This window comes from Pangasianodon hypophthalmus, chromosome 21 (genome assembly GCF_027358585.1).
Source record: "Pangasianodon hypophthalmus isolate fPanHyp1 chromosome 21, fPanHyp1.pri, whole genome shotgun sequence".
Taxonomy (NCBI): Eukaryota; Metazoa; Chordata; class Actinopteri; order Siluriformes; family Pangasiidae; genus Pangasianodon; species Pangasianodon hypophthalmus.
In genome coordinates this window covers 4,759,053-4,785,483 of record NC_069730.1, presented here as the reverse complement: position 1 = coordinate 4,785,483, position 26,431 = coordinate 4,759,053, and the positions used below count along the sequence as shown (strand labels likewise).

The 26,431-nt window shown below is 39.8% G+C and overlaps 1 protein-coding gene across 1 annotated transcript; it reads left to right on the top strand.

The window, feature by feature from the left end:
- Positions 1 to 935: 935 nt before the first annotated feature.
- Positions 936 to 23,233, top strand: mms22l (MMS22-like, DNA repair protein). The gene is made up of 25 exons (XM_026940867.3): positions 936 to 1,067; positions 3,509 to 3,688; positions 3,870 to 3,995; positions 4,086 to 4,138; positions 4,634 to 4,721; positions 5,157 to 5,334; positions 6,082 to 6,175; positions 6,484 to 6,614; positions 6,798 to 6,911; positions 8,053 to 8,214; positions 9,280 to 9,342; positions 9,636 to 9,755; positions 9,868 to 10,097; positions 12,343 to 12,840; positions 16,242 to 16,408; positions 16,727 to 16,877; positions 17,269 to 17,393; positions 17,766 to 17,908; positions 18,011 to 18,167; positions 18,640 to 18,806; positions 18,941 to 19,152; positions 19,383 to 19,549; positions 21,865 to 21,961; positions 22,107 to 22,274; positions 23,045 to 23,233. The coding sequence occupies exons 2-25, from the start codon at positions 3,513 to 3,515 to the stop codon at positions 23,118 to 23,120; spliced, it is 3,663 nt and encodes a 1,220-aa protein (XP_026796668.3). The 5' UTR covers positions 936 to 1,067; positions 3,509 to 3,512; the 3' UTR covers positions 23,121 to 23,233.
- Positions 23,234 to 26,431: the final 3,198 nt, after the last annotated feature.

The following is a 26,431-nucleotide window of genomic DNA, read 5'->3' as shown; positions in this document are numbered from 1 at the left end:
TAGAGGAATTGGTGCCAGAGAGAGACATTTTTCGAGACACATACATGCATAAAGAAATGTATATAAAGAAATGATGTGAATGAAAATATGAAAAAAAGAGCAATTCGTGAGAAATTTGTGCGAAGAAAAATAAAATAAATGACAAATGGTTTCAGTTATTTGAACAAAAAGTGCATGGTGGAGAAACACTTTCCATCAATGTATCTAAATAGTAATTACAGTTATAACAGCGATTAATAATTGTTTTTAATTATAAACCAAGACAATAGACAATCTCAAATCTCTCTGATCTCACTACTACCATTATTTATTATTATTATTATTATATTATTATTATTATTTTATTTATTTATTTTTTAAATAAGAACTTTATTGAAAGTCAGACAAGTATACAACAGGTGAACAACTTGTGTATACCATGCAAATAACATCTGAAAGCGCCCGGGGGATCAGTAGATGAAAAATAAAGAAGTAATAAGAAAATAAACCAAATAAATAAATAAATTAATAATAATAATAATAATAATAATAATAATAATAATAAAGAGTTACACAAATATCTTGTAAAGCTTAAAATAACTAACTATAAATTTTAACAGCTTTTTTGTTAGAAAATTCAGAGATTGAAGAAAGATATTGTTTAAGAGTTATTGACAGTTGTAAAAAGTTAGGTTTTTTTGTTGCCGAATTTTGATTTATGAATGTAAAACTTGGTTTAAATAATAATCAAATTGATCAAATAAAACGGAGAGCTGACCTTCCTGTCATAGTCAGTGCAACCAACCAATACATTTCTCCCTCACTACTACCATTTATTCTGCAGCTTTTCCGCCATGTGACGTTTTCCGCCACGCCCTTTTTGAAAACTTTGAGCGAATCACAGGCCAAGGTTGCGAGGTTATATTTGCATACGCGCGCGCACTGGCTCAGCCCTCTGAAGAACTTTTGGACCAACCACAGGCTGAGTTTGGGTCGCGATATTTGCATACGCATGCGCACTGCGCGCGCTTCCCAAGCGCGGGACTTCAGTGTTTAGATGAAAGCTGCGAGTTGTCAACATTGCTGAGGTAACGTAAGATATTTACATTTTATTCTGTGGTAATATATCATTTAGATATGTAAAATTATTTTTTATATTACCTAGTGCGTACTAAAGCGTACAAAATGTCGCACAATGGCAGTTTCTTCCTTCACTTTAGCTGACAAGAAGCTAGCTAGGCAACCAAATGGCTAAGTTATCTTTCAGATAGAAAACATAATTCTATATCCTGTTTATATATGGTGTTAAAACGTTGTTTTATTCCCTATGCATAACCAGTCGACATCTGAATCCCAAAAGGCTCTTTACTGGAAGTGTAGTGTACTAGAAATGAGATAAAAGTAACCTGTATGGCACTCATACAGTGCATAAGTATTTACCCCCGACTTGAACAGTTCAGCATTTTGTAGTATTACAACCTGGAACTGAAATGGACTTAATCTGGATTATATGCCATGAATCTGTGCAAAAATAAATAAATATAAATAAATAAATAAAATAAGTGTGTTGGGGGGATCAATATAGTTGATATTTACTATAATGTAGTGGAATAGAGTCAGCCTGTGTGCAGTAAAAGTGACACATGATCTCAAAATAAAACATCCCTGTTCCTCAAAGACCCCAGAGTTTTTATTTATTTATTTATTTTTTAAGAAATCATACCTAAACAACTAAACAAAAAACAGCATCATAAAGACCAACGAGCTATCCCACCAAGTTCTGTGAAAATATAAATTAGATTTTGGTTTGCAAACAATGCCCCAAACTTTGAACATCCCGTGAAACACTTAAATCCTTTAAAAAAAAAAAAATGAAAAGAACACGGCAGAACCATGAGGTGGAGGAAGACGTCCGCCAAACAACCAAACATCAGTGATTGGATAAAGAGTTGATTAATCAGAGAAGCAGCCAGAAGACTCAAGCCTACTCATCACCACGAGAACATTGTCCCCACAGTGAAGCATGGTGGTGGTAGCTTCATATTTTGAGTTACTTCTCTAACACTAACACTACAAATTATGGAATAGTGAACTTATGCAAAGCACTGTAGTAGCGAGTTGACATAGGGACCAGAATCCTTTTATACCTTATGTACTACATTTATATTAAAGTCTCAAAAAGCTTCCTATTGCATGTACTTTGAAAAGCACTGAAAGCCTTATTTACTAGTGTGCTTGTGTAGAAAACTGGTAGCTATATCACAAATGAATCCTGATTGGATATATCTACGTAAAGCATTAAAATAAAATAATAATCATTATGTTATATCCTGCTATGTATCGTGCCTGTGTAGGATATTTGCGATCAGATAGTGCCTAATGTTATTCATACTGTGATAAAATCAATGAGAACTTTTTTTTTAAACAGTGTTTTATTAAATCCTTGAATTAAAAGGATTCATGAGTAATAAATTGACATTTGTTTGCAAAAAAGGGGTGAAATCAAGCTAAATGTCTCACAGGATGGAGTGGGAATCGATCGGCTGCCTTCCTTTCAAATGCACCAAAGTCATTTTTCTTTCTTCCTCCTACGTGAGCTTTTGTTTGGCCAAGTCGGATTCATGACGTTCATTGTTTATGTGTTGAGCAGCACTTCAGACTCTATTTAATACAACTTTAAATATAATAATCCTAATAGGAAAGAAATCTCATTGCAAGGATCGGGATCAGACATGTCAAGAAATAATCCTCTAATTATTGAAAAAAAAATCACATTTTTTTAATTATGACTGAGACATTCCAGTGTTTGGCTGTGTGAGAGATTCTGAAACGGAATAGCCTCTTCACTTTATTTTTACTAGTTTACCAAGTTACATATTTCATTTAATATATGTAAGGAAGAAAAGTTTGTGCTGTTTTAGAAAAATAATCGATAACAGAGATGTGAGGCTCAGATACTCTTACTTTTTTTTTAATCAAACTTTTTTGAATAATTTCAAAACTTATTACAATCAGTTATTTACATTTACAGTATAGAAAGTTACATATTTGAAAAGGTCAGTGCGCAGGATATACAACTGTTTCATACATGTCATACATTTACATAATATTTACAAAATATTTACACATTGACACATCACGAAAAGTTCAAAACTTAAATAAAGTCCACTGTTCATTGTCCTTTGTCCTTTTAATTCACTCACAATCTGATTGAAAACGATCTCAGCAGGAATATGGCACTGATTTCTAATCATTTTGCATCACGGTTTCAATATTTTATAATTGACAATACATACAACAAACCAGTAGAATTCTTTCACATTTTTGTTCAAATCCCATACATTATTGTTGTTTTTTCATTTATGTTTATGTCCATTGCAAGGCTTTTCACTTTGTGCCATATCTCTGCTGAGCGTGAACATGCCAAAATTGATTATATTCTTTTAATAGTACATCCAAAAGTGTTTTATTCCTCTTATACCACAGCATATTTATTTATTAATCAATGACATGTCATACTTTCCCACAGTGAAATGGAGGACGATTTCAGTCAGTCCCTCACTCCACCTGTCTCTCCCTTCATGGACGAGGAGCTCGGCGAATCATCCCTCGCTCGGCCGCCGTGCTTCTCCTGCGCTTTCGAGAAAGGAAGAGAAGAAGCGCAAACTCTGTCGTCAGACGGCTATGTCAGCCGAGGTGTCCTAAAGAGGTACAAGAACACTAAACACTTAATCTTTAACATCTTAATGTTGCAGCTGTAAACTGATTTGTTGCTTGTTGCATTATGGGTAACTCCCATGGGAATCTCAAGTCTTGAATAATAAGGATCAGCTGAAGACTAGTGTCTATAAATAAGTTGATAAATATAAATACTTGCCCGTCTCCTCCAGGTTGCTGTTGAAGTTAGATCCGGCTCCTGCAGACTTCGAAGTCGACACTGTGGATTTGTTCGGCTTCTCCTGGGTGACGGAGACGGCATTGCTGGAATCGACTCAGCTTCTGTTTGGCTTGTTCAGGTGAGTGCAGATTGTGTGTGCGTGGGCGATTTGTGCGACTGCCACACCGTCAGCTGTGTTTTAATTTCTCAATCTGTTCACTCTTTTCAGACAAAAAGTCTTCAGGCTGGAAACTCTGGTTCAGTCTAGCTCACATGATTTTGGTAAGCAGAATTACACTCCTGAGCCATACAGGTCGCTTTGTAAGTGTACCGTTACTGTCTGTAGTCCATTTTTTGCCATGTGCAAATGTTTCAGTCCTCCACTACCCCATTAATCAATTGAAAGGGGCCACTGTAGGACCACCAGAAATTATTTGGGTGATGTACCATTCTCATCCCAGCAGTGATACTGACATGGTGGTGTGGTGCTGGTATGAGTGTGTTAGGCATGGCAGTGTTACAGGTGTTTTAATGAACAAAGCAGTACCTCCTTTACTGAAACTGAAGAAAGCTGATGCCATGTCTCCTTCACTGGGACTGCCAAGCATAAATATATTAGCAATTATCGGCACGTGCCTACCATATATAGACGTTCGGTTAGCATGCAAATTTTTGATAGGTGTGATCTGTTTACAGCATGCCTTTTCAGTCTTACACTGGTGTATGGATGATTGTTAGAAGTCTATCTCTTTAAAAACTTTTCATCTCCTCTTTCAGGTCAAGCAAGTAGCCTTCATTACGAAGCAGAGGAGCTGAGGCAGCAGTGCGTGCTGTTTCTCACCTACATTAAAGTCTTTATTCACAGGTAACGCTTGTCTCTTTCTAAAGTCTCTTTCTGTGGTGTAATATAAAAAGATAAACAATACGGGGTGAATGAAAATGTTGATGTGTTTTGCTGCAACAACACTTTGCCATGTTATTGCTACAAAGATTATGAAGATCATCGATGTTGGTTTGTGCATGCACTGTCTATTGTTACTTGAGCGATTGTTAGCTAGTTAGGTGGTGCTTGGACTTTGGGGAACGGTTTTGGGAAGGAGTTGGAGCCTGTAGGGAGGAACATGGAGCCTGCATGGAGGAAGCTGAGAATCTGAGGAATTTGGTAGATTGGACCTGCAGAGACAGGACAGGGACAGAGGTGGAGGTGGAAATGGAGTCCGGGGATGGGAAAAGGATTTGCTCAATCTCCCTCTGTCTTTAAAATCATGTGACTTTGCTTTTCTCTTGCTATCGTTTTCAGGTTTGTGGAGGCACCTGATCCACTGGAGGAAGAGTTCTCCCCGTCATTCTCACAGATGGAGGCGCAGTTTCCCTCCACTTTAGTGGAGCAGCTGTTCAGCATCACACTGCTCATTGGCCGACTTAAAGATTTACCGGCAAACGTCCAAAGTGCTTTCACCATCCATCACCAGGGAAAGGTACATATTCTCAATAGAACGCTGGCCATTTTAGGTTTAAGCTCTAAACCTGAGTGCTGAATATGTTCTGACTATGGGGGTTACTTGATGGTCAAGTATTGATAAGCATTTCTTGTGCTCTTAAATGGAACTTGTGTATTCGTGAGAAGGTAATTGCACAATACGCTCACTATTGCAATGGTTAATGACCTGAGAACTTTACTTGACCACTAACCGAACATCCTTGGGTTTCGCCATTTTGAGAAACATCAACACATACTATAACTCTGACATGTTGTGAATATTCCCACCAGAACAATGTTAATGTGAAATCTTCTCATAAACACATTGAGTGCAGCTTTATAGACCTGTGCTGTGTCACAGTGCCACGTACCACACTCTGAAGAAAGAACTATCTGCCCTCTTCCACATACATGAGCTCACAGACACCCGTGACTGGCTAGTTTTGCTGTGATTGACAGGGGAGAATGAGTATTTAATCCCTCCCCCTGAGAAAGCCTAGTCAGTTTTGCTGTGGCAAAATGCCTGTGAGTCAAGTTTGTGATCTCCTGACGATAAGGTTCATGTTTGTTTAACGTCCCTGTATACTGCATCAGGCTTCAGATGAGTGTGCTGATATTTGTATGTAGCTCATACACTAATTTACCTAGCTGCTGAATATGCCATTCTCTTCCTTAGCAACTCTTCATATATTTTTGGATTTTGGACTTTGGCGAAAGACATTAACTGCATCATTTCCTTCTTCAGCTTTTCCCTCCATCATGGCATTTACTGCACCTTCATTTGGACGTCCACTGGGCCATACTGGAGATCCTGCACATTTTGGGACAGAAAATGATGGGTAATTTATCAAACTTTGGTGACCATGATGCTATCATGGCTAGAAATAATATGAATAGTGTGACTGTCCCTTTGGAGTCGTTCTATCAAAAGAACCCTAGCTTATTTAATAGCGAGCTAACTATTTTTTTTAACCAATTTACCAGATTTCTTAATGATCAAGAAATATTTTTAATTGAACCCAGTCTCTCCTTATATTGTCTTCACAGCTGGGGAGACAAAAAATTCCTATCTTGGTAGCGTTCTTCTGATGAATCATAGCGGTCATGTCGCTAATCTGAAGTGTGTGACGTGTTCCTCTCTCCACAGGTCAAGTTGTGTATGCAAGTCAGTTTGTTGATCTAACGGGAGAAACTCTCACCAATGTCAGCCTGTTCGAAGATCACCTCAACAACCTACTGTGTGACCTTATTACTCTAGCAATGAACAAGTACAGCAAGGTGGGTATGCGTGTGTCTTTGTGAGGCGTAGTCTGCAGTTTTGTTGAGCGTTGCTTACTGTCATTGAGGTAAAAGGTGTGTTACTGGATGCCTGTGTTTTCTGTGTTAGTTATCTTCTTAATGAGTGACAGCTAATACTTTTGTGTGTGCACATATGGAAAATATCTCCCTCTGTTGCTTAAGGTGAGACCGACTGAGGCATTGATAAGTCATCATTATCAATGTGTTTGCACTAAAGAGATTTGGAGTCTCCTTATCCACCTTCTGGAACACAGGAGCAAAACTCTCCACACGCAGGTACACACACACACACACACACACACACACACACACACACACATATACATATGTGACACACTTGTATCATTTAGCTTGATATTCAGGCCTTCACTGATGTGTTATTATTGATTCCACCGACGTTCTGGATAATTTTATTCTGTAGAGGAATTTGTAGTTTTTCCCGTTTTTCTATCATCCTTGCAAAACCTTTTTGATTTTGGTAACATTAGTCAGAAATGTAAGGCCATAGTTGGGTAGAATGGTTTAGGTTTGCAGTCAACATAGGCTTAAAGCTTTAACTGGTGACTAAAATCCGTAAACAAGAAAAGGCCTCCTGAGAATTAATTGTCGGTAGGCTAATTTTCCAGTGCTAAAATAACCACTAGAATGGACTGGCAGCGTGTTGCAGGCTGCCCTGCTGTCTCTTTAATAAGCTTCAGCTGGTTCCGAATGCGGCAACCCGTGCCCTACCAGGAAACGAAAGTCACAGCATATTAACCCACTCATATTCAGTCTACATCGTGTGCCTGTTAAGTTCCATATTGAGTACAAAGCCAAGCTTATTACATTTAAAGCATTATATAATGTTTCAGAGAACATTAGGAGATAGAAGCTCTATAGATGGTTTTAAATCCAGATCAACATACAAATATGCTTGTCCAGTTTGATTTTTGTTGTTACTGTGTCTTGTTCATTTTGTTATATTCCAATTTTCATGATTTATAGTAATTAATGACTATATTATCATATTAATGTGCTCTATCACAGATGCTTTCATTTCATAAAAAAAAATATTGTTATATAAAGCTATATTAATATTAATGATGATTACTGTTATAAAAATCACTCTTTACAAGTTCACGTGTCCTATCGAACGCTCTCGGGAGCGCTGACCACCGGCCAATCAAAATGCTCAGAATGCTAGGGCACAGCAGCTGGTCACAGTGCTCTGAATGCAAGAGAGCTGCAGTCAGTCGAGTACTCCACTTATCTCCACACCACTGGTTTGCAAACACTCAGTAATGTCAGCTAGCTAACTTAGCCAGTTTTTCCAATATGTCTGTTATAGCCAAGTATCTGGTGTAGACCAACGACTGGGAAAAGCCCATGCTGACTTTCTAATGGAAACCTCATGATGTACTGTGTGGTGTTTTCGCAGTCATTCTGGGGCTATGTGAATGCACTGCTCGACTCCATCCTGAAGGGGGCGCCATCAGGAGTTGCAACACACTGTAAAGACACGCTCGGATTCACATGGTGGCTGATCGCACACCTCGCACAGCTTGGAATGTGCAACCGTAACGGAGTGCTTCAAAGTGAGGTAAGAGGTATTTAATATTAAATATCCATATAACATTAATTACCCAATTATTTACCACAATATTATATAACTGTATTTTTCTTATGAATAACCTTTTTGCCATTTGATCTACATAAGATTGCACTCAACTCCAGACAATTTTCTGCAAAGTTCATGATAATCATGAATAAGTAAGGAATAAAACACACAGGGAACAATGACACAATTAGCTTTTTTTTTTATTAGTTTATAGTTGCACTTACTTTTGTAGAATGTCCATAAAACAAGTTAGCACCTATTATCCCTTACATTATAGCAGCTATAAACAGTTGTTTCCTCACCAGCCTCCTTTAATCAGAACGCGCAAAAGGTTCTCTCTCCTGTAGACTCTCCTGGGGCAGGAAACTTACTGACTGTTACAAAGCTCTGACACTGGAGACTCCTTTCATAAACATTAAATAACGTTTCCTTACAGAAAATGTAACATATTAGAAAGAGAGCATTAATATAAACCTGTAATTTGAAGCACTACCGTCCAAGACGCTATTATAGAAAATTAGTCAACATCTTCAGACCAATCAGAGTCGAGAATTCATCAGTGCTGTGGTATAATGTAGTATAAACGATAGCCAGCACATGCTCCATGATGTCACAGCAGTTTGTGAAGCAATGGTATATGAACAGAATGCAGTATATTACTTTTAACTTCACTACATTGGATATGAAATGATGGCTTCTAACAACAATTTGCTTAATGTACTATATATTCAGTTGGAAGACATTTGGGCTTTAGAGCATATATAAGGCTGTTACACAAAAGCAAACCATTTATAATACAGCACTCGTTCCTCTATATACAGTAACTGCACTACATGAGGTATAATAGAGGGACATAAACTGTTTATAGTGCAAAATGCATCCAAAAAGGAGCCATTCTTTGTATACCTACTGTCTTTAAACTGTACATATGCCTTATGAAATAATACTTTGAAATCATCTTGACCATTATCATTGTTTTATGATTTTTATTTGCATGTAACTTCATAAATGGTTATATACCTATAAAAGGTTTAATATGTTTTGCAGAAACAGTTGGATGACAACTGGAGTTTTGTGTGTGATCTGCTGAAGTCCAGCTGTGACGTCAAGGTGTGTTTATACACTATTATACTCCTACACATCTTGCAGTTAATTGCATTAAATGTATGAATAATGATGTGTAGTTTTTAAACTTGCAGTGTGATACAATTTATCATCTAAAGTCCGTACTTTGGAGGCCATCACTGTGGTGTTATTGGTTACAGAGGCATTGGGCCTATAACATTCATCAGCACTGAAGTGTATGTGCTTATATTATGCACAAAATATACATTGAGGGTGGTGTGTGTGTGTGTGTGTGTGTGTGTGTGTGTGTGTGTGTGTGTGTGTGTGTGTGTGTCCAGGCAGCGGTTCAGGAGGAGCAGATGCGGATGTACGTGCACTGCTGCTTGACTCTCAGTATGGTGTGGGTACCCAGCCTTAGCGCCATCAACACACTTTGGGATTTTTTCAGCAAAAACCTGGTGCGTCACACTTTCTTAAACTTTTTGGTATCCTTAGTATCTTAGAAACTTTCTTAGTTTGTGGTTTGTTTTTTTTTTTTTTTTTGGATTGTCTGTGTTGGTATGTCCACAGAACGGATCGTTCTCAGTACCTTGGTTAGGTGTGTCTGGATTGGCCAGTATTGGCTCCACCCCACTGGCTCTGTTGGAACAGGCCAAGAGCTGCTGTAGCCCCGCCCTGTTGAACTCCACTAATCACGCCCACCTCTATCGCTCCACCAATTCCTTCCTTATTTTCCTGCGGATGCTTGCGCTGCACCTGAAGCAGGAGAGCGGCGCCCCCTGGAGGCAGATCAAGGGCAGGTCAGTATGTGTCTGTCTGTATGTTTGTGTGTCTGTCTGTCTGTGTGTTTGTGTGTCTGTCTTTCTGTGTTTTTTGTGTGTGTGTGGGGCTCGGTCTGACTCTATGTCTGTCTGCTAGTGTGTGTGTGTGTGTGTGTGTTTGGAATGGAATAAATCTGCATAATGACTTCCTGCTGTTTGGAACGTGAAACACACACGAAGGCTAATTAGCTAACGAGCGTGGCGGTTAATTCTCCTTAACGAAGACGCTCGCTTCTCCAGCAGCACCGGGGCGGGAGCCGAGCTGGTCAGGATCCAACACACACACACACACACACACACACACACACACACAAACATACACATACACACACAGAGCCTGCGGCAGAGCGTGGGTCGGGGTATGTGTGTGTGTGTGTGTGTGTGTGTGTGTGTGTGTGTGTGTGTGTGTGTGGCATTAATAAGACCAGCAGGGAGAGTGTGTTCAGCTCTGACTCTAGAATCTGCAGCATCTGTTCATCTGTTCATCTGTGGTGAAAAGCTGTTTGGGATAAACAAACAAACAGGTAAACAAACAAACAGATAAACAAACAGGCCGGTGGGAATTAAAAAAAAAAAAACGAGGATGATGTTTCTCATTCAATGTCCGGCAAAGGCAAAGGGGTAAATATATGGTTCTAATATTCTTGTACTTCTTATATCAATTCACTAGAGCTCCTAGTGATGAAGATATGAGAAGATTGCTAAAGAATTGAGGATATTAATCAACATTAATCAGTTACGCTTTATCGGTGAACGATAAAAATTCAGGGACGCTAAACAATTTAACGTTTAACGTCTTTTATTGCAAAAAGTTATCATGGAAATGAGCTTTTTTTGGATGCTTTTTCAGCGTAAGCACATAAAGCTACAACGCGTTAGGGTTTTTTTGTGAAGTTGCATCATATAGGATCAAAAAAAAATGATGATTCATGGTTGCAACTTTGTATTAGTTGTCTACTAATAATTCACTCTGCGCCATGGGTTGCACATCAATATTCGATCCCCCTCCGCTAGTTTAGAGACAGATCCAGACTCGGTTTTGGATTCTACTGAGGTCAGAGTTGAACATGACAGAAAATCCTCCTTGATGCTGCTGTAGACGGTGTTGTCTATCCAAGAAAGGCAGCTTATTGAGCTTTAGGCTGTTGATGGACATGAGCTTCCATGCTGCGCGCTCTCAGTGTTTTCAGAGCTGCCAGATCGTCCAGGTTGTCCATGGACTGCACTGATTTATTTGTTTTTGTCATTAACAGTGTAGCCTAAAAAGAATTGAAGCTGGAAATGTAATTTGTAGCCTGTGTTTGACACATTCTTTACTACACTAATAAAACAGTCATGACCTGAATCAGTTTTTGCTTTAACTGTGGAAAAGATGACCAGTAAACTCCTTTTTTGTTTTGTTTTTTTTCCCATTTTTTTTTCCATTTTTTTTCATTTTCCAAACTGGCCTGTTACATTCCATTTAAAGTGGCAGTGCACCGTGGAAGTGTGAGAGTTGGCGCTCAGATTTAGCGTTTGATAAGTGATGGAATAAAACAGTCAGTGGTAGTGCACTCAGTCTGTCAGACTGTGTGGTGTGTGTCAGTGTCTGAGGGGGCAGTATTGATTTCTAGCCCCCTCTCAAAGCTGCAGTGAGGGATGTGTGTTTCTGTGTGAATATGTGTGTGTTTGTGCGTGTATATCTGTAGAGCTACAGCAGTGTGTCTCACTGTTTCTGACATTTAACATGATCTTTAAAGCCATTTAACCCTCCTGCCCTGGAGGATCGCTCTCTCTCTCTCTCTCTCTCTCTCTCTCACTCACACACACACACACACACACACACACACACACACACACACACACACACACTGTTCGATACACTCTCCATCATACACTCATTTACACACACTGTCTGTTGCATGTGTGTGGTCTCAAACACACACACGTGCATGTCAGCCTGTCACACTTTCCATGTCTCTCTTTGTTGCCCTTTTCTCTTTCTCTTTTTCCCCTTTTCTTTTCCCACTATCTGTCTCACTCTCTCCATCCCCCCATCTGTATGTCTTTGTTGGTCTGTCTCCATTATTCCTCTCTCTCTCTTTCTTTCTGCCCCCTTTCCATTTCTGCCTGTCTGTCTCTCATTCTTACTCTGTCTATCTCACTCTCTTTCCCTTTACAATATGTCTCTGTTTCAGTCTCACTCTCTGTCTCTCTCTCTCTCTCTCTCTCTTTTCCCCTGTAGAATCTACTCTAAGTTCCACGAGCGTCGCATGGCTGAGCTGTCCGAGAGCGGACTACATCACTTCCTGCTCCTCTTCCTGGTTTTGTCGCTGTGCGCCGATTTGGAGGACGCCACAGGCCGCGCCTTCGATCTTTTGGCCCTGCGGTTGCCTGCGGCGACAGCAGTGATGTCATGGCGGGGTCGTTTGGCTCTGCTGCTCGGGTTTGTGGAGCGGGGTGTGGACGTGGGCGGGGCAGCCACAAGGATCTCCGCCTCCTTCAGCAGTGCTGCACGAGAGTTTTACCTTAAGACTACGCCCGTGCCGAGGAGGGCAGAGCTGTGGCGTTTAATCTCCGCCTACTTGGAGGGCGTGGGCCAGGTGTGGCAGAGCAGCGCCACCTTGTGTCTGTCTGAGGAGAAGCTGATTAATGAGGGGTTCGGCCTGCTACTACCGGCCTGTGGCGCTAAAGAGCTTGACACGGTGCTCGACTTCCTACAGATGGCACTGACACAGTTACGGTGAGCACACACACACACAATAAACACACACATACAGAGACTGTGTGTGTTGGTATGCGAAAAGAACAATATGGGAGCACTATGTGTGGTAAGAACTGTGTGTGTGTGTGTGTGTGTGTGTGTGTGTGTGTGTGTGTGTGGGAAAGTTTACTGTAGGGTCAACGGTGTAGTTTACACAGCTCTCATTCAAGGATGTTTGATGTTGAGGTAATTATTTGTGTGTGTTGTGTCTTATTTTTGTTTGAGTGCTGATCAGTCACTTAGTGAGAATCTGATTAGCAGCTGCAGGACAGGTCACAGAGACAACTCGACCCCTCACACACACACACACACACACACACACACACACACACACACACACACAGTCATGAATGGGAATGTGATGAGCACCATTAGTGTTTGATTGGCTCTTGGTCGGAGGCATGTGCATCAATCTTGGGTCAAATTTTCTTTCCACGTTTGCTAATCAAGCTAACGATTTCAGAAGCCCACGTTATACTCTGCCCCCTTAATCATGCATTAATTGCGTTGGTGGTAACGCATTCATCATAACGATACAGACTTCATTTGGAAGAGCGTGTGCGGCAGTGAGAGCATTTTACGAACTGGGTCAGTATGATGAGCCCTGGCTGTGTCTCCGCATCTATTAATGCACCAACGAGATGCCGGTTCAGTACGGTCAACGGGTGGAGCTCTGATTCTTTAATGCTTTAAGTACCATATTTGGTAACTAGTATTGTAGAATTAGGTTGGAGTGACGTCACAGGGGACCATAAAGCTTTGCTTGCTAAACACTGCTCAATCGTATATTATAATGCAAAGCAGTAGATGCATCATTAGCGGCTTTTGTTAGTTACTGTGATGCATCAGCGCAGCCACTATATTGGAAAGGACCTGGTTTGAAGGCTACTTGTTCTCAATCTCAGGTGTCATGCAAATCATAGCAAGACACTAGTGTTCCTGAAAATAATTGAATTTTTAAACATTGGGTGATGTAATGCCCCCTTCCCTGCTTCCTTTTATCATTTTATTGGGGTGTTCAACTAACAGAGAGCTGGTTTTCAAAACATATCACTGTAGGTGTCACTGAATGATTGAGGAGAACCAGAATACTGTGGCCATTTGCTGAAACTGGCATAGATATGGGACTACTTCAACTCTGGCACAACTTTAAAACCCGCAGCTTGCACCATCTTCTCTGGCGTTTAATAGAGATTGCGAAGGCAGCCAATCTGAGCTCTGAGCTGTGGTCCTCATGGGTTCAGTCAATTGCCTGCACATAAAGGTAAATAGGTTTGGAAGTTGTGGTCATATTCGTTCATCATGATGCTTGGGCATTAGTGTGACGTAATGAAAAAAGAAAAACTCTTATTCATGTGACTGAGAATGTCAGAACAGGATGTGACCAGAGTATCAGCAAGTACAATCCATCAACAGCTAAGGAGGTAGAGATATAGCAGGGTTGCAGTGTTCAGTGAGTTCTGTGGGGAAAAAGTGTCATCATTCACTGTATTTTTTACAAGTGGCTGAGGGCACGAGGGTTTGCTGAATGGTTTTGTGAATATGAAAATGATCTGTCATGCTATGGCCTTTGCAGCCATCAGATCTCAACCTAATTGAACAGCTATGGGGCATTTTGGAATGACATGTTAGGACGCCTACAGATGATCGGATGTAGACGCACTGTACGAACGATAACTGTGAGATTGAAGCAGTTTGAAAACAGATCATTCACAGAGATAGCCTGTTCTGCACGTTTCTAAATCCAGCATGAATCTAAATCTCAACAAAAACGGTCCTGGCATTGAGTGTCCTCTAAAATCAAACACGAGGGGCAAGAAAACGGGATCATGAGGCTCTGTTTGACAAAGTAATGGCCTCACACAAACAATTGAATGGCTAGTTTAGGTTGAACAATTAGCAAATAATTAGCTGCTTCTCCATTGAGTTATGTTTTTGCTGTGTCATATATTAGAGCTCATTTTATTGGATGCACTTTGAAAGGTTGTAGCGTAATCTGGGTCAGCTCAACTGGTAAGTTGAATTTAATAAAAAAAGCTAAATAATAAAATTTAAAAAAAAATAGAAATAAAGAGTAGCTTTAACCAGTGCTCTGTGTGTGTGTGTGGTTGTTTTTGAACCACCACCAAGGGAAGGATTAAGAGGGGTCTCAGGTGGTGTGCGCGTGTGCGCGCGCGCGCGTGTGTGTGTGTGTGTGTGTGTGTGTGAGAGAGAGAGAGAGAGAGAGAGAGAGAGAGAGATGCTGCACTGTGGAGGGATTAAGAAGCATGTGTGTAGTAAGGGATTAAGAGGGGTGGGTGTGTGTGTGCGTGTGTAGGGCTGATGGATGTGAAAGGGCCATTCCAGCGCAGTAAAAGAGTCTAATGAATTCAGACAATAATCGATTGGCTGAAAAGGCTCAGAGGTGTGTGTGTGTGTGTGTGTGTGTGTGTGAGAGTGAGTGTGAGATACTAGCCCTCTTGCTTTGAGGCTGAATGACAACACAGGAGGATCATCTCTGCTCTAAATGAGATTACAGATCCTTCAGCTGCTTAGCTGCACTAATGCTAACCATCCAGAGAGAGAGGGGATGGAAAAGTAAAGCAAAAAATGCCCTGTTATATCTTCTAAGCTGTCCTGTTAACCTCTCATAACTCTTGGTGTTTGCAGGTCTTTTTTTCATAAGGAGAGAAAAAGAGAAACAGTTATGGCATTCGAAAAGAGTAAACTGACTGAAGCTGAGATTAATTGTTATACCAAATATTATCACAAAATTAGTATGAGCTAACTAGTATCCCACAAAATTGACTAGTCAGCTAGCTGTAAATATTTATTTCTAAACACTGAGTAGAGAAAACACCTGAAAATGTAACATTAGAGATAAACCTTAAAATAAACCTTAAAAAAAACATATTGGGGGAAAAATGGATGTGGGTGTGATCTATCCATATAACTTGCTAGCAGTTATTATGGACAAGTTTTCAGTGTGAGTGAGTGACAATTAGTTATTAATATTTATGAATATTAAGTGCTGCTGAATTTTCAATTCTGATTGATCAGAGGAAGCTTTTTAAACAGCAGCTCTGACAGTAGTTTCCGGCAGTAACTGAAATCAAAGATTTATATTAATATGCTCGTTCCAATATGTTATAACAGGAACCAGCATATCTCACGGAAGTTTCGCAACATTAAACGTAACTATAAATGGATAAAAACTATGATGGGTTGTTTAGTCTCGGTAGCAAACAGACTCAAATGGGGTTTTGGCTGAGTACTCATACCATAATATATTTTTATAAATGTGATGTCAGTTTGTACAATGATCATAATGTGATTTTTTTTTGTGTGTGTGTCATCTGTAAAAATGACACTCTTTGTGTTTCTGCCTGTTTCCACTGCAGGAGGGTGCAGCAGTGTTCTCAAAGTGCCAGTACAGCTCTTCCTCTCAGTGTGGTTAAAGAGCGCCACCTGGCGGTGGCTGTCACTCTGTGGACTCACTTCTTACCGTTCCTGCGCACACTGAGAATCTCACAGACTCCGCCGGAAGAGCTAGCGCACGCCGCTGCAGGTCAAATCTCTGTTAATCTCTGATGTGGTATAATGTGATGTGCACTATCATGGAAGCTTTCATTTTGAGCACGTGATTTAAGGCAACATAAGCCCAGCTGTCTTCTGAGCGTCCTTATTGTGTAGTGAGCGTCCTGTGTCCTCCTCAGAGCAGGCTACAGTTCAACAGTTTGATAAACCAGATAACCTGGGTAACATGGTGGACAGAACTGAGGAATACTTTTATTGTAAATTGTGCCAGTTGCTATGATTGATGTCAAATGTATTAGATTTTTATTACTGATCGTATAGTCTCTCCGTCTCTTTCTCCTTCTCCCAGGTTTCACTCTGTTAGCCCTGGATTTGCCTAACTCCGCCCCTCAGGATCTTCAGCCCCGCCCACTCCTGGCCATGATTCAGTGCTTTGGCTGGGATGAGATGCTTCGACCCCTACTGGTGACACGCTACCTCAACAACCTGCTGCAGAAAGAGTACATGCCATCTTTCTTTCTTTCCTTCCTTTCTTCCTTTTTTCTTTCTTTCCTTCCTTTTTTTCTTTCCTTCCTTCTGTCTGTTCCTCTCTTCCTTTCCTTCGTTACTTTCTTGCTTTCTTCTTTTCATTTCTTTCCTGTCTTTTCTTTTTTACTTTTTCTTTCCTGACCTCCTTCCTTCTTCACTTTCTCTCCTACATTTTTCATTCCTTTCCTTTCTTTTCCCTTTTCTTGTTTCCTTTCCTGTCCTTCTGTTTTCCTTTTAAAACTTAGTTTTTTTTTCTCCCTCTGTTGCTAAATTTTGATTTAAATTTTTTATCAATTTGATTTTTCATTTGTGTGTGTGTGTGTGTGTGTGTGTGTGTGTGTGTGTGTGTGTGTGTGTGTGTAGGGAACTAGTGCATAAGATGAGCTCTGCTGGTGACTCAGCCCAGGCTCTGTGTGTGAGAGCGTGGATCCGCTGTATCGTACAACAGCATCAACACAACAACACTGACGCACACAACAGCAGAACAGGCACACAGTTTGTTTCTGTCCTTTACGGAGGGGGAAAATAGTTGATTCCTCGATTCATTATAAACGATTCTTCTTCAATGCACAAAGTGTCATAATAGGCTTACATGTATATAAATGGCTTTTTTAACTGACATACAATGGTAAACAATTTTACCATTGTAAAACAAGCTTACATCAGTATGTTCCATCATACGTTTAAGTCATCTGTATATAACCTCTTTAAACTGTTCCACATTACCGTGCTTTGACATTGCTATTCATCAGCACATTTTTCTCAATTAAATTACTGACAATTAATGTGTTTTTTGACGAACATCAAAATGTCCTTGTGAAATCGACCTTGTATTTCTGAATGAATGTGTGTGGCTATAGACAGGACTTTAGAGGAGCAGTTAGCTGAAATGACCGCACTGATCCTCAGACTACCAGAAGTGGAGTCACTGCTTCAGAGAGCCGGACTGAACACTAACGCTGCTATGCAAGAACCTAAAGCTGCCCTGACCTTGTTTATAAAGGTGCACACATGCACTCACACACACGTACACATATCGCAATTTTTTAATTCATTACATTTAGTTCTTTAAGGTTCATTTATGAATGTGTGTGTTTGTGTGTAGTGTGTAGGTCGTGTGTATTGTGGGCTGCAGCAGCAGACGGAGCGTGTGTCTCTGGTGTGTAAAGCGCTGGAGTATGTAGGCGACATCATGAAGTTCATCAAACCCAACCTGCTGAACAAGAGTGCAGAGGGGCTGCATATCACCTACTGGACACTTGGTGTGGCACAATACACTTTACACATTACACACTACACACTGTAATACACACTCCACACTTTAGGATTAAAGTGACATTTTTCTTCTGTATGTCTGCAGCTCTGCAGACTGGCGCAGTGAAGCCCAGGCAGGACAGAAAAAGCAAGCAACATTATTAGTGTATAAAAAATGAATAGGACAGTACATATTACTCGTTGTGGCAGTTGAATTAAAGACATCAAGCATTTAAATAAATGAAAAATATGCAAAAGTCCACATAACACACACATTATGCTTTACTATTGTCTCCATGCCAAATTTCTTCACCCTTAACCCACCCACTTGATATGATGCAAATAATCCTGAGGATATTATGGTTTATTGTGGATTCGATACACAGTAGTAATAATTACACTGATTTGTTAAACTTTAAACTAATTTTAACTGATCACACACACTGTCTTTCCTCTGATTTTGTGTGCATGTGTTCACAGGGTGTGTGGCAAAGCACTGGAGCCCCCTGCTGGCCACGTCTAAAGCTCAGTCCCTACTCCTGCGCATCATAGACGTCCTGCTGCTCCCTCATTCCCTGCTGCAAGATAAAGCTCCGCCTCCTCAGCTGATCTCCTCTATTCGGGACACACTGCCACTCTACCTGCAGGTCTGTGTGTATTTATTATGCTGGTGTTTTTGTTATAGTGTGTGTTCCGGTTCTCTGTAGAGGGAGTGTGTGTGCTGATTATCAGAGTGAGGTTTTCTCTGTAGTCTGTTAAACGTGTGTATTTGTGTGTTCAGGGTCTCTCTGTAGTAGTGGGCGTGTCCCAAACGCAGGTGTCGTACCTGAAGCAGCAGCTGCGTAACGTCATCACTCAGTACCTGAGCCGCTTCCTCCCAGCCACGCCCACTGTTGGAGCAGTAGCCAATCACCCGGTGCTGCTGGCTGGCTGTGAGGCCACACCCACACCACGAGGGGCTGCGCTGAGGAAGAACATCCTGCAGGCACTCAGGTAAAAGAAAAAAAAAAGTCTCTAATTTACATATCACTTATTTGCATACAGTTGGAGAAAATGAGCGAGAGTGCAGTGAAGAACTGTTTTTACTTTATAGTTATCTCTATGCATTTTTAGATCAAATTAAAAAGTTCTTATTCTCTATCTGTTTAAAGGGGTTAGTATAAAGATATATGACATAAAGCAAAGCTCTCTCTCTCTCTCTCTCTCTCTCTCTCTGTCTATAGGGAAAACTTCCTACAGTTCAGAGGCCATGCCCCTCCTCCTCGATTGGCAGCTGTCCTCATGTTCCTATTGGAGCTCCTGAGACGTAATAATGACACTGACCCCGCCCTTCTCACTGTGCCCCTCACACAAGTGCTGCGCTGCATGATGCTTGTTAATGAACCTCAAGGTGGGAAACAGATACACACACATACACACACAACACTTTACCACTGACACAGTGCTGGTGCAGTTCAGAAAGCCACTGTTTTCAGGTTTAAGAGCCTAGACCATTAACATATTCATCCATATGAGAATTCTAAATGAACAACATTCTGTTCAAGTGTGGTGTAGCAGGAAGTAAAAGTGAGTCCGTTAATCTTACACAATGTGGGATGTGTATTCTTGCATTCCTCAAACCTTCAACCAGAACCACAACTTTCAGTCTGTTCCCAGAACTCAGATTATTGAAGATAAAATATGTGAAAACTAAAAGCATATCCAAACAAACCCACAGAAAAAGCAAAAACTAAACTTAGATTAAAACTGAATTAAATATCGAAACTACAATAACACTGCATCAACAATAATTACAAGCTTCCTAATTCGACCGATTTTTGAAGGCAGCGTACATGTATCGTATAATCCAGTGCATCAGCCAAACTGTAAAAAATGCTGTAAAAAACACCAGAGAAAGAAGGAACAGTGACACATTTTGTTTTCAAAGATCTTTTCAAACTTACAGATACCTTTGTATGTATTTATCACTAAAATGCCAAAGACAAGGCAGCTACTTTCTAAATTGGGTACACCATTTCATACACACGAAATTGAAAGTAACAGATAGAGAAATGAGAAACGTAAGGGAAACTGCTATACTGGCAACCAATAACACCACAGTGTTATCATGCTTTTTGTTTATTTTCTGACGTTAATGCAAGAATACTTCATTTCATCTGCAAAGGGCTGGTTTCATTTCAGCCGAACAGATATACCAGACAGTCACATGAGGACCAAGAACAACTCATTCTGAAAGTGGAATAAGCCGAGACTCCTGTTTCTTGGAATGAAAGCCTGCAGGCACACGGGCCCTGAGCGGATAGACAGGTTTAGACTGTGCGGTTATAGTGGTCTTTTAAGGTTACTACTTGCCACACTGTATGAGATGGCGCTAATAAAATCTTATATAAATAAAATAAAATGAAATTAATCCTAAAAAAATCCTTTAAAAAAAATTCTGTAACAGCCTCGCAACTTCCAAGGAAAGAATCCTTGGAAATCCTAAAAAATTCTGTAACATACTTGCAACTACATTTGTTCTTTATGTCAGAGTATACAATGAAGAGCCACTTTTCAAAGTAAGTCTAAGCCACTACTGTATTTCTTGTGTGAGTTTTATCATCCTATGCCATCCTCCTATTGGTGCATTTTAGACAAGCTTCATAGCAGTGCTTACAAGTTCTGACACAGACACAACTTTGCTGTTGGTCGCAGTGGCACTAAATCACCTGCCAGTGAGCATGTCCCATTATGTTGTATGTTATACCTCACAACCACATAATTTTACAATGTGTGATATTTGTTATCTATGAGAGGAAGATCAGGCCTTAAAATCGTACAGTGCAAGATCCCCTGTGAGGGTGTCATTACTTTCATTGTACCATGAGAGGGCACCAGACAAAAGTTTAACACAACCTTCACAGAGTTCTCAGTCTTCCATCACAACAATACAAGGAATGTGCTGAGGCGGTAATCAGCCTCACTAAACTGCTCCACATTTGCACATTTCAGACTAAACATGAGCCAAGACATTGCTCTCCTGACAGAAAAATAACACATTATAAAATGAATAAAACATGACAAAAACCAATGCATTCTTAAAGCCCCCGTGAATTTACATTCATAATAAGCTCCTAACTATTATTCATAATTCTTGTGGTAAATTTAATATTGAATGCAAAAGACATGAAGATGTCTATAAAAAATAAACGTTTCATTTATTAAATGTAACATTTGTTTTGCTGGCAGTTTCTTTGCAAACCTATATCCTGTATTGTGATACATATCATCTGTAGAAATGTCCGTAAATGTAAAAGTTAAAAAAAAAAAAAAAAAAAAAAAAAAGTCTAAACGTATCATGATAATATATTGTTTGATATTTATGATCTTTTTTTTAAAAATGTGGTTTCTTATTTCATAATAAGACTGTGGTCTCTTATTGAGCTGGTTTTTTAAGCTACTTTTGAGTCTGATTAGATCTGGTGTGAGCTGAGGTGTGGAAATCAGTCAGAAAACCAGTCAGTCAGGAAAGAAATCAGAAAATCAAAAGAAATATGTCAACATGCAGAATCAAATAAAGACTCTAATGCCATGGGCAGTTTAATCAGGATTAGTGATATTTTGATGTCAGCAACCTGCTCAAATCTGCACACACATGCGCACAAAAGGGGCACGTCTTCTGAAATGTATAAAATGTACAAGTATATGTGTTTGTGTGTGCTGCAGTGAAGAAGCTGAGTACAGAAAGTGTGCAGCTAATCGTGGAGAGATGTTCCTCTGCAGCCAGAGAGGAACCGTGCGACCAGCTTATCACAGTTCTCAGGTGTGAACCTGTTGTATACAATGTGTGCTATGCCAGGAAGTATACCTTCTGCACTAAAATAGTGTGTTACACTAGTATTCAAGGTAGAGTGCTGTGTAGAACTTTGACTGTAAATGTCTCGTGTCTATATTGTGTGTGTTCCCAGAACGTTCGTGGAGGAGAACGAGGGTGTGTATGAGCTACAGATGTACAGCGCTTTGGAGACGGTCGCTATCCTCAATCCCTTAGCTGTGTCGACTCTGATTCCAGTTCTCTCGCAGAGTTTACGCAACACAGAACAGAAGAGAGGAATCGGTAAAAACACATCTCTCAGGTAATGGTCATAAAAGACGCGCTGATTGGGTCTCATTTATTAAAATGTATTCGCAAATCATTTACAGGAGCATTTACACATGAACTGTGATATTCCTGAAAATACCGCGAGATTGGAATAAGCATTCATATCCTACAAGAGCTCCTGAGTTTGTATAAATTTACCTATAAGGAGTCTCGCTAATATAAACCTTCATTAATCGGCTTTGAATCGTGTAATTATTGAGTTACTGCAATTTATACACGGATCGTACACATTTTAATGACAACTTGGTCATTTCATATTAATGATCTGAAAGAAAGTAATCCAAAAGAAACCCATGAATCCATTAATATAAATAAGATTAGCCATTTAATTAGGACAAAAGAAATGGCACCCTATAAAAGGAGGAAGAGTTTGTTGTCTGTCGTAGCTAGCACTCTGCAGTGGCTGAGCTGCATTACTGGAAGATTTAGCACACACTTAGGAGTTAGAGTGTTGTGGGCATGCTTATTGCGAGTCAGTTGTGCCGTGAATTCACAGAATTTACCGTGATCTACGTGAGTATGAAGAAAACCAGGATTACTGAAACTTTTGTCAATCAGGCAGAAATTTTTCATTTGGTTTGGCTTATGATAACATTTAGGCACAACTTTACTGAAAGACATAAATGAGGAGCAAGGGTTGTCAACATGCATAATCAGAAGAACCCAGTGTTGGACTTGTTTCAGTGTAAGGATTTTTTTCATACTTGACAAAATAAAACCAGTTGCTTGGTCTCTTTGTTTCAGAAACGCCTACAGGACTCTTCTGGCATTGTTGGGAGATGCTGGTCAGGCCGAAATGATCATTCTGGAAGAGGATTAAGCTGTTACCGTTTGTCTTCTGCTCTGATTGTAAATATTGTACATAAAGTTTACTTTGTACATCTCATGTTTTGTATCTGTCTTTTTCAATAAATATGGACAAGTGTCGCATGATCTCACTCTCTCTCTCTCTCTCTCTCTGTGTGTGTGTGTGTGTGTGTGTGTGTGTGTGTGCGCGCGCGCGCGCGCGTATACACATACATACATACATACATACACAAACACACACCACACATTGCTTTTCCGTTATCAGTGTTTGAACATCCATTATTAAAAAATGGAAAAAGTATGGCACAATATCTACTACCTAAAAGAGAACAGGCAATTTTGTGTAGATTCATGACATATAATACCAGTTAAGTACATTTCAGTTCCAGGTTGTAACACTATATGTGGAAAACTTTGTGGAATGTGGAAAACTTTAAGGAGGGTGAAGAATTACACAAGCCACTGTATGTCTGCCGTATTTATATTTTAGATTCCTGAATGTCATTCCTATTTCATATAGCATCATTTCATAACTTTCACACTTGCATTCATCATGTCTAGACTTATTGCAATTTTGCAATTTTATTCTTTATGGCACCTTGTCTTATAGCTAAACAAAGTGTGGTATGCGTAGAAATCCCAGCTACATCACTTACCTTGTACCACAATCAGCTAAGCAAAGGCTATGAAGTACAGTATTGCTAAATCATGTAGTAGAGAAGAATTTACACAATACAGAGATGTTATTAAAGGTATGCTGGACTAAATTGAGAGACTAGGGCTTGGACAGTGTGATGAATTCCTGATGTGATTATCAGTCTACTCAGTATGGTATTTCCAGTATATTAGTTTATCAGAACTATTCATTTTCAAAGAGGGCAACATTAAATGTCCCAGCATAGAGGGTCAGTTATTGTGTGGGAAAGGACGCTAGAAGATTGCTTAAAGTGCACTTAAGAGGATCACTTCAGTAGTTTATTGGAGCAATGTAGAAAGATGTTTTAAAAATCTTACATCAGATTTCAGCAGAAAAGTACAGAGCCCCTACGGGGACATAGTGATGGAAAAAAATATGAGATGGGAGGAAAATTTATATATCAATGCTTTTGCGTTCGCATGCTTTTACGTTCTCTCGCAAAGATATTTGCGTTCTCTCGAGACCACAAAAGCTTTGCGAGCAAATGCAAAATCATTGAAATCTAAATTTTCCTCCCATCTCATTTTTTTTTTCCATCACCATGTCCCATTAGGGGCTCCATAGAAAAGTCTGTTCACTGATCATGATAAATTATTGATTTTGCAGATTAACTGTAGGTTCCTGCAGGTCTTAACAGTGGTGTTATTCTCTGTTGCAGTTGGATGATGACTCATGTTTCATCTTGTCTCTGTCCATTAACATCTCTACATTAACTTTGAAAGCTTTTATTGATTCTGAGGGTTGGAGATCAGAATCATGTGGCTTAGCTTATAACTTTGTTCACTTGCTATTGTATCAGTCATACCCACCAAATCAGTCAGTTCTTCGGTGGACAAAGTCTGAGTGTAGCTCTTCTGTTACTATGTACAATTTATCTAGAATACAATGGAACAAGACCACTCTAAGACCTCCGATGTTATTTGAGAGGTGGACCATTCTCAAAAAAGAAGTGATACTGACATGGTAGCATGTGTTATGTGAGTGTATCAGGCATTTTTTCGAGGTTTTAAATCCTCTAAAAGCAGCAGAACATCACCACAGATGGTGGGACAGGATCATTGACAACAACATGGCCTCAAACAAAATTAAATCAGGAGACTATCACGCTTGCTTATGCTATAGGCTACTATCTAGTGAATGTGGAGGTAGTGGAGATTTGTCATCCAGCATACAGTCTAGCAGCTCATTTTGAGCAGTTTGGACATATCTTAGTTCATCTGTGTTCCATATAGCGGGTGCACTTACACTCCTTACACTCCTGTGCTCACAGATATTTATTAGAATTAATTCCATTTATTTGCTATAAAACAAGATCCTTGCTGGCACTGAGTATATTTAAACTAGCCTCATTTGGTGTAGAAAAATGTGAGCCTGTCGTTAAATGTCCTGTCCGCTGCTCCTCCTCCATCGAACATGCTGATAGAGTAAGCATGGGGCAGCGCGATTCCTGCCCCAAATGGCCCTCTATTTACACTTGTTGCAGTTCCCATTTTTGACCACTAGGCACAATAATATAAACTTAATGGCCAAATCAGTAGTATATATAGCTTATATGTGTCAAATAGCAAATTTTTTTAAATCATTGGGCACTCAAATGAATTAGTATTTAACAAGAATGTAAAATGTATGGAATTGTGAATGAGGACTTTATAAAGATTAACATTTGTTGAATGGTGATATACTGAATCTGCTCAACGTGTCCCTATGGAAGAAGCGCCACTGCCGTGTACACTAACTAACACTTTTATTAGACATGCTTACTGTAGCTCATGCTCTTTCATTCACAATTTGTGATCATCTTACCCAGTGCCAGTTTGTCAACCCATCAGCTCCATCTGATACACTCATACCAGCCCCACACACACTACCATATCAGTGTTACTGCTATACTGGTCCTGTGGTGGTCTGTTTTCACTGCTGGACAGGGCAAAGGAGAATTTTGTATAACATTTACATCGTTTGGCCGACCTATCCGGAGCGACATACAGTCATGGTTTGTAGTCTCCATCAAAAACATCTTCATGCTAGTACAAACAGGTCAGGGATTAAGAGTACATTTTTTAGTCATGCTCATTTAAGTGCTTGTTAAAGACGTAGGTCTTTATTCTTCATATAATGATGCAATTCCAGTAAGTAATGTCTGAAGTAGCCTTGTAGGGTAACTTTGCTTTCAGTACAACAACAATGGCTGAGCTGAACACCTTTATGAGTTCATAGCATTATAGAAAACTGCAAAAACTCCAGTGGAATCAAAGAAACAGCTTGAAATAGCACAGCAAATACGGTTTAGGAGGGGTAGAAATGGTTTGCTATGTGAATCATGCTAACCTGACGATCAACCCAACCAGCAGAGTTTAACCTCACGGTTAACCGTCAATTAACTAGAAATGCAGTGGGACTAGTTTAGCTAAAGGACACCCTCAATTAACTAGAACTACACCTAGCTAATAGTTAAAGGATGCTATCGGTAGTTTATCACTGATAGCATCCGTTTGCTAAATCTTTCACCCATGCACATGTTTAGCCTTTTGTAAAGTGATTATTGGAAATGATGTGAAATGTGGTAAATATTATGAATTAATACATATACACTATCAATTAATTCCATATCTAGCTACTCATTATCA

Coding starts and splice junctions, on each gene's coding strand:
- mms22l (XM_026940867.3), top strand. CDS start 3,513: ATGGAGGACGATTTCAGTCAGTCCCTCACTCCACCTGTCTCTCCCTTC. Junction 6,176..6,483: donor TTTGGGACAGAAAATGATGG/GTAATTTATCAA, acceptor CTCTCTCCACAG/GTCAAGTTGTGTATGCAAGT. Junction 18,168..18,639: donor TATCACCTACTGGACACTTG/GTGTGGCACAAT, acceptor ATGTGTTCACAG/GGTGTGTGGCAAAGCACTGG.